This window comes from Podarcis pityusensis (genome assembly GCF_964106645.2).
Source record: "Podarcis pityusensis genome assembly, chromosome: 18".
Taxonomy (NCBI): domain Eukaryota; kingdom Metazoa; phylum Chordata; class Lepidosauria; order Squamata; family Lacertidae; genus Podarcis; species Podarcis pityusensis.
In genome coordinates, this window is record NC_138043.1 from 959,834 (window position 1) to 976,498 (window position 16,665).

The 16,665-nt window shown below is 51.6% G+C and overlaps 1 protein-coding gene across 5 annotated transcripts in view; it reads left to right on the top strand.

Annotated features, from left to right (window-relative positions):
- The window catches only part of EPS15L1 (epidermal growth factor receptor pathway substrate 15 like 1), a 38,792-nt gene that overhangs the window by 18,931 nt on the left and 3,196 nt on the right, over positions 1-16,665 (top strand). For 2 of the 5 annotated variants that reach the window (XM_080988807.1, XM_080988808.1), the window contains 8 exons: positions 603-770; positions 2,024-2,150; positions 2,256-2,321; positions 3,094-3,233; positions 3,390-3,459; positions 3,813-3,907; positions 6,355-6,484; positions 14,354-14,562. In XM_080988807.1, the coding sequence (XP_080844933.1) occupies positions 603-770; positions 2,024-2,150; positions 2,256-2,321; positions 3,094-3,233; positions 3,390-3,459; positions 3,813-3,907; positions 6,355-6,484; positions 14,354-14,562 (1,005 nt within the window). The remainder of the gene's footprint in view (positions 1-602; positions 771-2,023; positions 2,151-2,255; positions 2,322-3,093; positions 3,234-3,389; positions 3,460-3,812; positions 3,908-6,354; positions 6,485-14,353; positions 14,563-16,665) is intronic. The other 3 variants (XM_080988809.1, XM_080988811.1, XM_080988810.1) reach the window with 3 other exon arrangements.

Below are 16,665 nucleotides of genomic sequence, written 5' to 3' on the forward strand. Positions count from 1 at the left end.
TTCCTGTGTTGTATATTTAAAAAAAACTGCCCCTTTTCCCTTATGGGGTATCCAAGAGCCCCTCTAAGAGTCCATAAATGGGTATGGGGTATTCCGGAGCCCATATAAAGTCCTTAAGTGGCTTCCCTATCGGTAGGAGGAAACAACAGAGGCCAAGCAGACAGCACGAAAGGAAAGAGGAATGGGGAGGGAAGAGGAAACCGAGCGAGCTCAGGCTCCGACTCTTCAATTTGTAGTTTCTGCAATATCCAGATGTAATATCTGGTTATGCAATGTGAGAAACGTGAGGCTGGACCAGGCAGGTCTTCCCTAGGAGTTATTTAGGAAATAGAGGATATCTTTGCATGCTCTTGTCATAAGAAAAAAACTTCTCCTTTTCCCTTATGGGGTATCTGAGCGCGTCTAGAGTCCTTAAGTGGCTTCCCTATCGGTAGGAGGAAATAGCAGAGGCCAAGCAGACGACACAAAAGGGAATTCAAACCGCTTTATATGTTGCACACCTATGCTTACAGACCACCCTATTTTTCCGTGCATAAGACTATATCCCCCCCCCATTTTTTTCAAGTTTATTATTGATTTTTATCCGCCCTGTCCCCCCGCAGGCGAGGAGCAAGCTGTCCCGCTTGCAAGAGAGCCAGCAGGAAGCCCACCGGGGGATCGACCAGTACAACGAAGCCCTGAACGGGGTGCTTGCCGGCAGCATGAACAACCTGGCGGATCTGAACGAGGGGAACCCCCAGAAGGAGCGGGGCGGCAGGTTCGGGACCCTGGTGAGGCGCCGGGCCAATTCCTCGCGGGAGCAGGCTTTGCTCAAGAACGACAATAATTTTATTATTCGTATCTCAACCGCCCAGCCACTCTGGGCAGCTTCCAGCACATATTAAAAGCTTAACACCAAGCACTGAAAACTTCCCTATACAAGACTGCCTTCGAATGTCTTCTTAAAAGCCAGATATTTTTATTTCCTTGGCATCTGACGGGAGGGCGTTCCACAGAGAAGGCCCTCTCTGCCTGGCTCCCTGTAGCTTCACTTCCCGCCCCGAGGAAGCCACCAGAAGGCCCTCGGGAGACGGACCCCAGCGTCCGGGCTGGACGATGGGGTTGGAGGCGCTGTGTGGGGCTTTCAAGATTGGCACCGACGCTTTGAATTGCGCTCAGAAACGTACACTGGGAGCCAAGGTCGGCCTTTCGAGGGGAGTTTTTAATGTTTGGTGTTTTATCGTGTTTTTAATATTCTGTTGGGAGCCGCCCGGAGCAGCTGGGGAAACCCAGCTAGGTGGGCAGGGTATAGATAATAAATTACTATTTATATAAATTATTATTTTATGGCTGAAGCAGGGAGGGCGTCCCTGGAACCGAGAATATTATAGTCATCACCATTATTATTACCGTATTTTTCGCTCTATAACACGCACCAGACCATAACACGCACGTAGTTTTTAGAGGAGGAAAACAAGAAAAAAAATATTCTAAACGAAATAGTGGATATATGATTTTTGTGGTTCATGCTGTGGCCACAGACATGTGATCTGACAGTGAGTTTGGAGTAGCCCAATGCAAAAATCCTGAGGATCCATGTGGATCCATGCTTTGTAACCACGGAGGAGGGAAGGAAGGGGAACCATGGATCCTCTGCTCACGACTGCAGCAGATCCCCCCGCCATCCGCAGGCATTCCCTCCATAACACGCAGGAAAAAAGTGAGTGTTACGGTGCAAAAAATACGGTAAGTCTTCTCTCCGGCCCTTCACCACGACTTCCGTAGCGATTTAGAAACGCAAAGCCAGTTAAGCAAATTAGCTGCCGTTGCTGCCTTGCAGGGGTTGGACTAGAGGACCTCAAGAGGGCCCTCCCGGCTATGCACATCTACAATTCCATGATTCTTTGGGGGTTTCTCAGCAGAGGGATCCTTTAGCTGTGGGTCCCATCCAGCTCTGATGACTCAGACGTGAACCTGGCGGGGTCTTTGGGGGTCTGTTTTGTGTCTGATTCCCTTCTCTCTCCCCTCTGACACCCCCCGGCAGGACGACCCGTTCAAGAGCAAGGCCCTCCTGTTCAGCGGCCACACGCAGGAGCTTCCCGCGGACCCTTTCCAGGCGGAAGACCCCTTTAGGACGGACCCCTTCAAGGGCGCGGACCCCTTCAGAGGCAGTGAGTGGCGACGGGGGGCAGCGGGCCCTGAACCGTCTCCCGCCGCGAGCCTGGCCAGGTTCCTCCTCTTAACCGCGCCCCCCTCTCTCTTCCTCCCTCACCCAGGTGACCCCTTTCAGAACGACCCCTTTGCGGAACAAGTCCCCGTGGTTGCGGCGGCGGTGGCAGCAGGTGAGATAATAACCAGAATAATTTATCATTTCTACCCCACCCATCTGGCTGGGTCTCCCCAGCCACTCAGGGCGGCTTCCAACAAAAGATTAAAAAGACATTAAAACATCAGTCATTATAAACTTCCCTAAACAGGGCTGCCTTCAGATGTCTTCTAAAAGTCAGAGAGTTGTTTATTTCCTTGACATCTGGCAGGAGGGCGCCACCACCGAGAAGGCCCCCTGCCTGGTTCCTTGTAACCTCACTGAGTGAGGCAGAGAGGCAGTGACAGGCCCAAAGTCACACCCGGTGAGCTTCAGGGCCAAGCGGAGATTTGAAGTAGATAAATAGGTACCTCTCCGGCGGGAAGGTAAACGGCGTTTCCGTGCGCTCTGGTTTCCGCCATGCGCCAGAAGCGGTTTAGTCCTGCTGGCCACACGACCCGGAAAGCTGTCTGTGGACAAACGCCGGCTCCCTCGGCCCGAAAGCGAGATGAGCGGTGCAACCCCAGAGTCGCCTTGGGCTGGACTGAACCGTCCAGGGGTCCTTGTAATTTAACCCCCTTAGCGGAATCGATGCTGATACGTGTGCCGGTCTTCGAATCGCTGCTCCGGCGTCGCCTTTGCTTCCCCTGCTTGCGCACGAACCCCAAATTTAGTCTTTCACCCCGGAATCCCAAAAGGCCTCTGCAGCGGTGTGGGGACGGGTGTCAGTCTCTCGCCTCCCGGAGAGGCCATCTGCCTCCCTCCCTTCCTCTTCACTCTCCGGTGAACGATTCGCTCTCTCCCCGCAGATCCCTTCGGCGGAGATCCGTTTAAGGAAAGCGATCCCTTCCGCGCCGCAGCGGCGCCCGACGATTTCTTCAAAAAGCCCGAGAAGAGCGATCCGTTCACGGCCGACCCCTTCTCCAAAAACCCCACGCTGCCCTCCAAGGTGAGGACGTTTCCAGGAGGAGGGGGGGGGCTTTTCCCTTGACGGCTTTGTTTCGTTCGGGGGGGGTGTCCCTCGGTTCCATTCGGGGCCGCAGGATCCTAAGCCCAGCTGCTTGGGGGGCCCTGCCGTGAATCCCTCGTTCTCCTGCCCCTTTAGGCGAACTTATTTGAAAACAGTGACCCCTTCCAGTCTCCGAGTGTCGTCGCCACCGCTCTGAAAGGGCCAGGTAAGCCCACGGTGGGGGGGGGGGTTTGCCCCACGGCTTTGGGTGTCCGTCCACCCCCCTGTCCCCGCCCTCCAAAAATTTAAACTCTGGTCCGATGCTTCGGTTAAGCTGCCCGGCGTTTATTTCTTGCAGAAGAAACACCGGTGGGGTGTGAATTCTGGAAGGGGGGAGCCCTGTGCAGGAGGGTGGTTGGGGGGGGGACGGCTTGCAGGTTACTGGGGGGGGGAGAACAAGGGCTGCCTACCTGAGGGTCCCAACAGGGACTCCTCCAGCCTGCGTTTTTAGAACCGGCAAAGTCTAGGAATGGGAATCCTGGCCGGGGCCACTGACCGCCCCCCCCCTTTTGATTTCAGATCCTTTTGGGACACTAGATCCCTTCGGGAGCAGCAGTTTCAACAGCGGCGGGGGCGGCAGCGAAGGCTTCGCCGATTTCAGCCGGATGTCGAAGGTAAACCCTCCTCCCTCGCCAGATTTGTGGCAGCCACTTAGCCCCCCCTGACTTACAAATCCCCAAATTCCCTCCTCTTGAGTTCCCTCCGCAGGGGCAGAATCCCACCCCCCAGGCAAATCTTGCCCAGCCTGTGACCCGCTTCCTCTCGGGTCCTGTAACCCTGGGGTTTTTTAGGGGGTGGGGTGAAAATAAAACACTACAAAACTACTCGCAAAAGAAAAAGAAGGTGAGCAATGCCTATGCGTTTCCCCACCTATCGCTGGTTCTTTAAATACAGTCGTACCTCGGAAGTCGAGCGGAAAGCCCGTCTGACTTGCGAAAACGTTCGGGAACTGAGGCGCGGCTTCCGATTGGCCGCGGCGAGCTCCTGCGGCCAATCGGAAGCTGCGTCGGACGTTCGGGTTCTGAAAAACGTTCACTTCCGGGTTTGCGGCATTTGGGAGCCGAAATGTCCAAGTACCAAGGTGTTTGACAACCAAGGTGCAATTGTACTGGAAACTTGATTTATTTGGGGGGTTTTTTAAGCTGGGGGGTAGGGTTTATTGGGATGGGGGGGCGCAGCTTTGGCGCCCTCCTCACTGCAGCTCCAGCCTTGCATGCTTAGGTGGCGAAGGCTCCCTTGATCTTTGCCGCTTCCCCAGTTCCATCTAGGAATTATCAGCGCCCTCTCCTCTCCCTCGGCCCAGTCCTGCCTCGCAGACGATGTTGTGTGTGTGTGAGAGAGAGGAGAGGAGCATCTATCCCAGGGGTCAGCAAACTTTTTCAGCAGGGGGACTGTCCCTCAGACCTTGTGGGGGGTCGGACTATATTTTAAAAATAAAAATAAAAACGAACGAATTCCTTAGCCCCACAAGAGATGCATTTTAAATAAAAGGACACATTCTACTCATGTAAAAACACGCTGATTCCCGGACCGTCCAGGGGACGGACTGAGAAGGCAATTGGGCCGGATCCAGCCCCCAGACCTTAGTTTGCCTGCCCATGATCTAGCAGAAGAGAATCTCTGAAACGCTTTTCTGCCACAGGGTGGCGTGAGAGAACCTTCCCCGCAGCCCCGTTCCATTTAAATTAAGAACATTAAACCCCTGCTTTTCATTCAGAAATCCAGCCAAAAATAAACACACAGTGGTACCTTGGTTCTCAGACTTAATCCGTTCCGGAAGTCCGTTCCAAAACCAAAGCGTTCCAAAACCAAGGCGCGCTTTCCCATAGAAAGTCATGCGAAACGGATCAGTCCGTTCCAGACCATCAGTAGCTGAACTGGGTTCCACGCAGTCACAAAAACAAGTGAACCAAAAAAGCCTCAAAATACAAAACCACAAAATAAATAGCAAAAACAAAAGCGCCAGACTTACTCCCTTCTGGGAGTCCGTTTGACTTCTGAAATGTTCGGAGACCAAGACGTGGCTTCTGATTGGCGCAGGGCCCCCGGAAACAATAGCCGACAGCCGCGTCGGACGTTCAGCTTCCGAGGAATGTTCGGAAACCGGAACATTAATTTTCGGGTTTTGGCGATTGTAGTTTGCGAAAGGATGAGGCGATAAAAACCAAGGAATGTTTCGCAGCAGCGCTTTAGAAACGTACAAAATTCAAAACAATGAGACGGATTGAAATTGCGCCAACTTTTTTAACGACGTTAGAGGGGGTTTTAGCGACAGGTGACAATTTGATAGTAGAAAAGAGCGGAGGTGGGAAGTCAGTACAGGAAACGGCTTAGCTATTTGATTTGTGGGGGGGAAATGGAAATTCGGTAAAAATTATATTGGGGTGGGGTGGGGGAAACCATACAAAAGTTGAAATATTAAAGTAGATTAAAATTGCGCCAACTTTCTTAATGTCCCGGGGAGCTTGTCTGAACGAGAATGCCTTTAAGCGGGCGCCGGAAAGAGTCGGTGCCCCACTTGGTATCATGAGGCGGGCAGTTCCAAAGGGCTCATGCTGGCGCAGTCCTTTAAAAAGCGGGTTGCAAAAAAAATTGGAAATCCAGTAAACAATTCACCGAATTTAAACCCGTTTCAGCGGGTCTACTACTCGCGAGCCGGTGCCGAGTTTGGGGGCGGCCCATGGAAGCGGATGTCTGCCGGGTCTCCTCTGGTTGCAACCGGCCTGTGTCGGAGTCAACCTGCCCCCCCCCCAATGTCAGGCAATTGACGGGCGGGGGGGCGGTTAGCCGAGGACCCGAAACCCCATCCGGTTTGCAGACCCCCGTTTCCTCGTGGTTTTGTTCCGTTTGGGTTGGGGACGGACCTGCCTCAGTTTCCCAGCTGTCGCAAAGCTTGGCTCCTCCCGGTTCCTTGCTCTCTTGCTTGCAAGCCAGCGCCTCTCCGGGTCTGCCTCTGCGCCCCCCCGTCACCCCAGAGCCCCCCACTTCCTCCTTTCCTGCCCCTCCCTCTCTCTGCAAGCCCCCTTTCCGCTTCTGCCTCTCTCTGTCTCTCTCTTTGCAGCCGCCGGCTTCCGACCCGTTCTCGGCCTCCTCTTTCGGGGGCTTCCCGGACGACCCCTTTAAGGGCAAGCTAGACACCCCCGCCCTCCCTCCGAAGAAAGGCTTGCCTCCCAGGCCCAAACCGCCCAGTGGTGAGTCTTCTCTGCGGTCCTCCTCCTCCCCACCCCCACTTCGCGCCGGGGAAGGGGTGGCCGGCCGTCACGGAAGGCGGGGTGGGGGCTGCCTTCGTCTTGGACTTTCCATGGTGGGGGGTTGGCCTCTCTCCCTCCCTCTCTCTTTCTCTCTCAGACATGCACTTGCCCCCCCCCATTGCACTCTTCCCCCCCCCCTTGCTTTTTACTAGAATGCTTGCCGGTCCGCAGCCAAACTCTGGGGCAGTGTGTTGGGGTTTTTTTGGGGGGGGGGAGGGGAATATCGGGCCAGGGTGGGTTTGATTTAAATCAAATCAGTTTAAATCACAGTTTAAATCAAATCGGTTTATATCACGGTTTAAATCAAATCGGTTTATATCAAATCGGTTTAAATCACAGTTTAAATCAAATCGGTTTAAATCACAGTTTAAATCAAATCGGTTTAAATCACAGTTTAAATCAAATCGGTTTAAATCACTCTTTAAATCAAATCTGTTTAAATCACTGTTTAAATCAAATTGGTTCAAATCACGGTTTAAATCAAATCGGTTTATATCATGGTTTAAATTAAATCAGTTAAATCACGGTTTAAGTCAAATTGGTTTAAATCACAGTTTAAATCAAATTGGTTTAAATCATGGTTTAAATCACTAGTCAGCAGGACTTCATTCGAATCATTTTTCTACAGAAAGGCTCATTCTTGCTGGTGTAATCTTAATATTTACAAGCAGATGAAGGTTAATACATTTTTACAGCTATATCCAAAATAACCGATTTGGTTGTACTGTTAGAAAAACAGGGACAGGTAAACATGAATCTAGATTCGGGTAGGTAGCCGTGTTGGTCTGACGCAGTCGAAATAAATAAGTAAATAAATTTTGAAAATTGTCCAGCAGCTCCTTAGAGACCAACTAAGTTTGTTCTGGGTATAAGCTTTGGGTGTCCGGGGTGGAGACGCTCCTTCAGGTCTACTGGGCCTCTGAGGCCATTTAGGGCTTTCAAGATCAGCACGAAGACTTTGAATTGTGTTTGGGAGGCCCCCAAGGGAACCCCACCCCCCGGCAGTATCTGAGCATCATAACAGGTCTTCCCCACACCTGCGGTTCCTGGTTCTCAGGACCATCACGGCTTCCCTGGCCAGTAGCCATCGATGGCTTTCTCCTCTGTGAATTTGCCGGGTCCCCGTTTAAAATTTGCGGTCGCTAGGGTTATAACTTCATACTTTTCCCCCAAAACAACTTTCCTGCATCCTAATGTGACAAACCTTTGCTCAGAAAAACAAAATAATTCTTCTCCGTTCTAGGGAGGGGAAAAGTCACGACTCCTCTAAGTATTAGCGCTTTTTTAAAAAGCTTTGTGGAGCTTTTACAGCTTTTACAGCTGTCTGGGGACTTCCTAAAACGGTCCAAGAACGTCCTAGAAGAATCCAAAATATTGGTCTATAGAAAAGAACACGCAATGCAAGAGATTTACTAATAATATTAATATTATGTTTTTAGATATGCTGTAAGCCGCCCAGAGCGGCTGGGGAAAGCCAGCCAGATGGGCGGGGTATAAATGATAAAAGTATTATTTTTATTTTATTTTGTAATTTATTGATTGATTGATTCTGCTTGCGGCAGAAACAAAGGCAAGCTGCAACCTCGCTTTATTCTAAGGGACGTGCAATTGACAAAACACCAGACAAGTCTTAGAAAACCTGCAAGCTCAAATGTTTTTCCTGTGTCGTGCAATACTCACTCTGCATACGACATTATACAGTTCCATAGACAAAAATCGATTGATTTCGGGGTGACCTCTCCTCCCCCAGCAGGTTTGGGAAATGGCAGTTCACGTCTTTGCTTTTGGACACAAGTTCATCTGGCTAAGCTATAGGAACGGGAAGTGTGAAAAAATACCGTATTTTTGCTCTATAAGACTCACTTTTCCCCTCCTAAAAAGTAAGGGGAAATGTGTGTGCGTCTTATGGAGGCTGCACAGCTATCCCAGAAGCCAGAACAGCAAGAGGGATTGCTGCTTTCGCTGCGCAGCGATCCCTCTTGCTGTTCTGGCTTCTGAGAGGCAGAATATTTTTTTTCTTGTTTTCCTCCTCCAAAAACTAGGTGCGTCTTGTGGTCTGGTGCGTCTTATAGAGCGAAAAATGCGGTGGCTTTAACTAATGTCCAGACCCTGTGGGGCATTGAAATGCACGAATCCTGTTTCCCCTGTTGGAGGCAGGAAACCCCAGCTGCTGAGAATGGCAAGAGGGGGGCAGTTGGTGTTAAACCTGGGGGGCACCTGGCTGGCCATGGGGAGGAGTGTGGCCCCAGGGGCCTGATCCAATTGCTCCTGCAGCCCTGGCGAGGAAGCTGCACCGGGGCTGGACCCTTCCCCGGCCGAGCCCAGAGAGTTCAAAAGCGGTTATTAGGAGTTGCCTCCTCCTCCACCACCTCCGTTCTTTCGTTCCTGTCTTCCCTCCCTTTCATCTGCTTTTTTGCACCGGCTGCTGATAAGAGATCTCCGTCCTTGCCGCTAACTAGCTTCTAGGTAAAAGCTGTTGAGCCTCAAAAAGAGAAAAACAGATTTTATTTCCCCCCCCCTCCTCTCTCTCTCTCTCTTTCTCTCTGGTGTGTGTGTATTATTCTGGTTCTTTAAAAGGGCAGGAAGTCTCTGTGTGGGTGTCAGTGATTGCGAAGCCTCCCTGGGGCTGCTGCCACCACCATCGTGGGACCATCTGCAGCCGCCCCACCCTGAGCCACTTCCTCTCTCTGCGGTCGGCGCTCACCAGCAATATCGGGGCCCCGGCCTGCGCCGTCAACCAGGCACAGCCGCCGCTGCCTTGGGGGGGGGTGGCGGCCGCCTCTTGTGGCCCGAACGGGGCAGGGGCTGCCCGTTCTGCAAAGCACCCCCTGCCCCCAAAAAGGAGACCGTCGGAGTTGGGGGAAAGGGAACGAGAAAAGCACGCGGCGTTCGGGGCTGCTTAGTTTCGGGAAGAGAGGAGACGGGATAGAGATTTGTAGAATTACGCACAGCCTTCACTCCTGGCGCTAGAATTCCCGCAGAGCTGGGTCTTGAGGGGTTCAGGGCGGATTGTGTTTTTCTTTGAGGATTTGTGTGTGTGAGAGAGAGCGATACGAAGCAAACGAGCGAGGGAAGACGCATACGTTTTCAATCCGTAAGAGTCCTTTTCACAGTTTGCATTTGGTACGAGACACCCTTGTAAACAAGGTGTAGGGTTGGACTGTGGGACTCCCTGCCACAGGAGACAGGGGTGGCTGGCAACTTGAGTTAGACTGATTCGAGGAGGAGGCTCCCGGCTAGAATGGCTTGGCCCCCACAGTCGAAACGCCGGTCGCCGGAAACCTCAGGACGGGAGAGGGCTGCGGTTCAAGACCCCGGGGCCAGGGTGTAGCGCACAGCGTTTGTGCATGGGATCGGGGCCTTAGGGCAGCCCTGAATGTACTCTGTGGCTCAGTCCCCCTTCCTCCAGTGGGCCAGAGAGTCTGGCCGGAGGCGCTTTGACTGCTGCTGAACTGCGATCGCGGCAAACAGATTTGCTCCCGGCTGGCGGGTCGCTTGGCCCAGGCATCTTGGAATGGGGGTCTCAAAAGGTGCTGCCATTTGCGGGACACTTTGACGGGTAGTTCCGTAAGCTGCTTCTTTGCGGGGTCTTTCGCTCGGCCGGTTTTCCAAAGCCGGCCTCCGGGGTTCGCGGGTTTGCTTTGTTGTGGTCAGCGTTCGAAACCCGCCAGCCGCGTTTTGCACCCATCGCCCACCGAGTAAAGATGCCTGGGTGTCGGGACAGCGCCTGACGTCCCTGCCATCTGGGGGGGGTCCCTGGATCTGGACCCTTTCCACACCCTTAAGACCCCACCCTGTAGCATTCCGTGATACTTTATCCGCACAACCGGAATGGATTTTGGGGACCCAAAAATGCTTTTCCCGGCGTTGCAGCGAATTGTCTCTTGTCTTCGCTTTCCCCTTCTCACCGTTGGGGAGAATATTCCTACGTTATGAATAGTCTGTGTCGCCATTCAGAAAAAGGTAGGAATAAGGCAATATCCAGGCAGACTGTCCCCGGATAAAGTGACTTTTCTTCTTTCAAGTTCTCAAAGCTCAGTTGAAGGTTGCCCTCTGAACTAGCCAGATATTTAACTGAGAATCCATCCCGGTCCATCCTTTGGAAAATAAGATTTCGGAGCCGTCTTGCCCCCCCAAAATGGCAACTGGATGTTCCATTTTGGCATTTGCAACCCTGGTTTAAGGCTCTAACGCTGTAATCTGCGGCAGAACCCACGGAGTTCACCCTTGTTCTGTGCCGGTCAGGCTGAGTCCAGTTTTGGGTGTGCCCCATTTAAAGCAGGGTGGGCCAGGATGGCGGGTGGGGAGCTGGAGGCCAGGCCTGCGTACACCCCTTTCATTTAAAGTACACCCTTTCCGGGGGGGGGGGAATAGAATCCTGGAAACTGTAGTTTGGTAAGGGTACTGGGAATTGTAGCTTTGCAAGGGGCGAACTACAGTTCTCCTCTGAGGAGGGGGTGAAAGAGGGAGGGGTGATATAATTTGGAGCAGGGAAGGCTAAAGGGCCCGGGGAGCGACGAAGGTGGTCTGCCAAGGATTCTGCCATTGTAAGATCAGCACAGATTGGAGGGTTGGGCTGGATGGCCTCTGGGGTCCCTTGTGCATGGACAAGCAGCTTCCAGAACCCCCCCTTTTTTTTTGGTCTGCCGTTGGAGGCTTGAAGCCGGCCGACGTCCATTTTCACCACAGCGCAAGGATGTTCCGTGCGACACGACGCTTGGTGAATGAATGAATGAATGAATTAATCTTTATTTGCGTCGGCCACCGGCCATAGCAATAAAACAACAACGCGATATACAAAGAACAGAAATAAAAAGTCAATTATGTAAAATACATTTTAGGGCTTTGAATCAATGGTCAAGGAGTGGGTCTTATTCCGATTGCCCCCGGCTAAAAACCTTGCCACCTTTGCCGTCACCTGCTCATTTTGATGGGCGGAGAGGAAGGACCCTGGGGCAGTGGCTGGGCGACCCGGAATGGACAATAAAAGGGGGTGATAATCTCATTCCTCAAGTCTTTATCAAGAAGGCAAGCCAGAAGGGCGTGCGCCACCGATTCGGGACTGCCATCTCCGCAGGGATGTTTTCCGTGTGGCATCTGTTGGCATCGTCCCTCAAGTCCAGTCGAGGGCAAGACATTCAATCTCTCGCGAGGCTAAAAGCTCGGTGGCTTTCCACCAAAGGTCCAAGCAAGCGGTGTGCCTTGTGTTCGAGTTTCCGCCAGTCGTGAGGAGGCCGTGCGGCCGAAATCGAGGCCCGGGGGCGATGCGCTCACAGTCTGTTTTCTCGCGTGGGGTGTGTGTGTGCAGCAGCGGCTGCTGATCTCGAGGCTTTTTCGCCCGCGAGGCATTGCTGAAAAGGCACCCTTTTGCAAAGTTGGCATATCGTCTGTTTCTCGGTGGTTAACACCTCTTCTGAGGAGGACCGGGTACCTGGTTCCCACACCCGCCGGCGAAGCTGGTTCTCAGGGGCTGAAATATTAAAAGAGGAGGCAGAAGAAGTTTGCTTGGGGCAGGGGAAAAACAGAGAACTGTTGTCGTTTTTGGCGCCCGAGCTTCGCCGTGTAGCTGTGCCAGCCTTCGATTTCCCTTGCGCCCTCCATGCCTGTTTTTTTATTTTTTAAATCCACGTTTTTCTGGGAGAATAACGCCTTTGGGGTGGGGGTGAACCTTGTCTGCAGTCCATTTGACAAACTCCGTTCCCCCCCCCCCGCTGCCAGGAACCGCAAGTGGGGCAGAGTTGTCCCGCTCCTGCTTGTTAGGGGGCTGGCTTTCCTTTGGGGGGCGTCCGGCGGGGGGCACACACGAGGCTGGACTAAACGGCCCCCCTTTTGGCCCAATATCCGGCAGAGCCCTTCTTTTTCACGACTCCCAAGCAGAACCTCCATGGACAGAGCCAGTCTATCTTAGAACAAGCAGGTTTTCCTCTGGGCAAATAGGGTTTGGCCGCTGCCCGGGGACAGGACTTAAGAGCGGACCTCCTTGGGCCTGATCCGGCACTGCTGCAGGGCTCCCCCTTTGGGGTGGCATCACGGCTGTGCTGGAGAAACCTTGCTCAGGCTGGGTTTCCTCTCCACCCCAAACCGGTGCCGCGCTGCGGATCGGGCCGGGGGCTCCCAGTCGCTTAAAACCTGCCCCCCAAAACCATCCAGCTACGTTTCACGACCAGTGCATTTTTTTCCTTTAAAAAATGTTATGGGGTACTCTCATTTTGACTCAAGAAAATCGCCGTTTTTAACATTCAAATTGGGACAAATAAATACAGCAAAAGGACAAAGATTCGCAAAACGTTTAGGGGTATGTGCTCCCCTGTGCCCCCCCGAAAAAAGCACTGTTTGTGGGTCCCCTTATGGCCCCCACGGAGATCTCTGGGGGCCGAGGCTGGGGGAAGCGAAGCACCCCTATAGTATATTGTATTTTAAAATGGGGTTTCAGAGTTTTTAGGGGGTTTTGAATGTTTTATGTAGATTTTCAGTTTCATTGTTCTGTAGGGGACAATGACAACAAAGATATAAAGAGAAAAGGACCTGGAATATTTTCCCGTGGAGCTTGAATTCGGTTTATTCTGGGTGGTTTTATCCGACGTTTCGACGTGCTTGCAAACCGCTTTTGAGATCTGTTCTTTGCGGTATAGAAACGGAAATAATAATAATAATAATAATAATAATAATAATATTGTCCCATCATAGGGAGAGGACAGCTTCTAGACATTGCATTGTGCCCAGGTTTAAAGCGATGAGATTATATATCTGGGTTTCTAGCACCGTCCAGGACTCTTCCCTGCTCTGAATTAATCGGCTATTTTTGGGGGGTACAGGGGCCGCCATCGCCGCGGGTGTTTCGCCGGGGGCAGAGGGGGAGCCCCTTTTCCCGCAGCTGAAAGAGGGTGAAGGAAAAACTGCCCGATGGAGGAAAGGGAACCAGAGCGGCTGCTTTTTTGTGCGAAACCTCTCCCAGTTCCTCTCTGCCATCCTGGCGCCAGTCTCTCTTCGAGAAAGGGAAGTGGGGAAGAAATCGTCGCCTGGCCAAGTTCCAGGCTTGCGGCTGCGGGGTGGCAAAGAGAGAACCAGGGACGGCTGCGGCCAGGACCCCTCCCTCCAAGGGGGTTGGGCTGGATGACCTTTAGAGGGCCCTTCGAACTCTTCGATTCTAGGGTGCCACCCTCGTGCCCGAGCCCGCAAGCCGCTAGTCCTCAACCGCTGCCGAAACCCTCACGCGGGTCCTCTGGGCTTTTCGGGGGAGCGAGAGGCAGCGAGAATCCCATCTCCCCCTCCCCAGAAAAAACCCCAAAGCTGTCAAACGCCGAAATACGCCTATCGCTGGCTGGAGAGCTGACCCACCCCCTTTAAAAAACCATTTTCTTTTTGCAGGGCGGGTGTGTCCGAGGCATGTGCTTGGGGGGTCTGGGGGGACTTGGCGCCAAACTCCCCAGCCCAATTTGGGGAGACGGGGGGGACGACGGGACGCATTTGAGCAGGCAGGGTGCCTCAATTTCAGGATTTTTTGAACGGGAAAAGAGGGGGGCATTGTTGCGGATTTGGCTGTGCGAAGCAGAATTCTAGGCAAAAGCTGGGAGGGGGGAGTCCTGAGCTGCCAATTTAGGGTTAGGTGGGCTTCCCTAGACACCCCCCCCTCCAACCACTGCCCCCCCTGCCCCTTATGGTAAGTAACCTCTCCCTTTCTTCCTCTCGTTTCTCCCTTCTTCCCAACCCCTCCCTCTCCTTTTCTTCCTCGGTTCCCCCCCCCATTTTTTTTCTTTTCTCTCTTTCTTTCTCTCGTTCCCTCTCTCTCTCTCTCTCGACCTTTTCCAGGTAAATCTCCTCCTGTCATCCATGTCGGCTCTTCCGATTTTGACAAGCCCCCCGACCTGTTTCGGCCGTTCGGGGCTGACATCAGCGACCCCTTTCACAGTAGAAAGGGGTTTGGGGACCTTTTTAGGGGGAGAGACGGAATTTCTCCCCCCTCGGCAGGCAAAGCTCCCAAGGACCCTTCCTCCACGGGATTTGCTGACTTCACCTCTGTAAGTTGACGCTCCTTCGATCTGGATGGAAAAAGGAAAAAAAAACCTGGGCGGGGGGCTTTTTGGGGTCATTTCCCCCTCCTCATCCTCTTCCTCCTCCCCCCCTCCTCCTTCCCCTTCCCTCTCCCCCCTCTGGCAATTTCTATCTCTTAGTTCCCCCCAAATCCCTCTCTTCTCCCATAGAACCATAGAACTTTAGTTAGACGGGACCCCCAAAACTCATCTAGACCAACCCGCTTCCTCCATAGTTCTGCATTAGTCCCTCTGTACGTCCCCGGGGTTTTGATTCGCTGGAAACCACCCAGAATGGCTGGGGCAACCTAGTCAGATGGGTGGCACATCACATTATTATTATTATTATTATTAATTATTGCAGTGGTACCTTGGTTCTCAAACACCTTGGTTCCCAAACGCTGAAATCCCGGAAGGCAATGTTCCGGTTTTTGAATGTTTTTCGGAAGCCGGACATCCGGCGTGGCTGTCGGCTGTTGTTTCCGGGGCACCTGCGCCAATCAGAAGCCGCGCCTCGGTTTCCGAACATTTCGGAAGTCAAACGGACTTCTGGAATGGATTAAGTTTGGCGCTTTGGTTTTCGCTCTTTATTTTGCGATTTTGTTTTTGAGGCTTTTTCGGTTCATTTGTTTTTGTGACTGTGTGGAACCCAGTTCAGCTACTGATTGATTGATTGATTGATTGATTGTGTGACTGCGGAAATGGATAAAAGACCCCCATCCAAACAATGAACTCTCATCAGTGCAGGTAATTTTAAATTTTGTCATCTACAATAATGTCTTGTTTATTTTATAGCACAGCACATTGATTGCTGCTTTCATTTTATGGACCAATGGTCTCGTTAGATAGTAAAATTCACGTTAAATGGCTGTTTTAGGGGTTGTTTTTAAAAGTCTGGAACAGATTAATCCGTTTTGCATGACTTTCTATGGGAAAGCAGGAGCGCCTTGGTTTTGGAACGCTTTGGTTTTGGAACGGATTAAGTTTGAGAGCCAAGGGACCACTGTATTAAGCTTTGAGTCTGATGCTGTTGGGAACATTGGTCGTGGAGAGCGCTCTCCCTTTCTCTCCAGACCTGACTTGGGGATTTTTTTGGGGGGGGGGAATCCCTTTCCTGGAAATGTTTGGGGCGTAGGAAAACCGCCTTATAGTGTTGCTCCGTAAGCTAAGACTCTAGTCCTCAAGGTTTTGCAATAAAGGGCTGGTTTCAGTAGGGACTGAAATGTGTGAATCTCCTTCCTTGCAGCGAGAGACGCCTGGCTAACGTCTTAATTATTTCGTTCAGCTTATTAGTGTTGGAGGAGTCTGTATGTTTGTGTTAGCAAAAGGAACTCAAAGCCACATTGTGGATCTTTATTCTAACAGCAGGTTTGGCGTTGAGCGTTTGACACAGAGAAAGAGAGAGAGGCTTCAGCTGATAAACAGGAAAACCTGCGCTGGTTTTATTTTTAATTCTTTTTTCTTCTTCTTTTTTAATTTCCGAGGCACCTTCAAACTTTCTCACCTTCCTTGGTTGAGTTTTGGGGGTTTTTTGCTGAGCCATCCCATCCATTTCCCCCGCGAAAAACCAGACTTTGCAAAAGGAGGAGGAGGCCGGTGAAATCGCCGCTGCAGTTTTCAGTTTATTACGGTCGCGGGCCGGCATTTTTAAAATAGCTAAGATGCAATGGTGAAAGCAAGATGCAATAATTTATTTTGCTTTATTTTTAAAAAACCAAGCCAGAATAAGATCAGAGAGACAAGAGTCGCTGAGCAGGAGGTTAAAACAATTAAAAGAATCGCAAGGTTTCATAAGCGGAATAGCCTTGTTGTGCTGCTATAAGGCTTGGTGTCCTTTAGGGAAGTTTTAAATGTTTTATTGCCTTATGATTATGATTATTATTCTGTTGGGAGCCGCCCAGAGTGGCTGGGGAAACCCAGCCAGATGGACAGGGTATTAATAAATTATTATTATTATTATTATTATTATTATTATTATTAAGACTACGATTTCCCTGGCAAAAATAGCGTCTGGGCAGAATTTTGCAAAATGGGTTAAAATGTCCGTTGACAATGGCAAGTTGCTTTTTTTGTCAAATTTTCTATTTTATT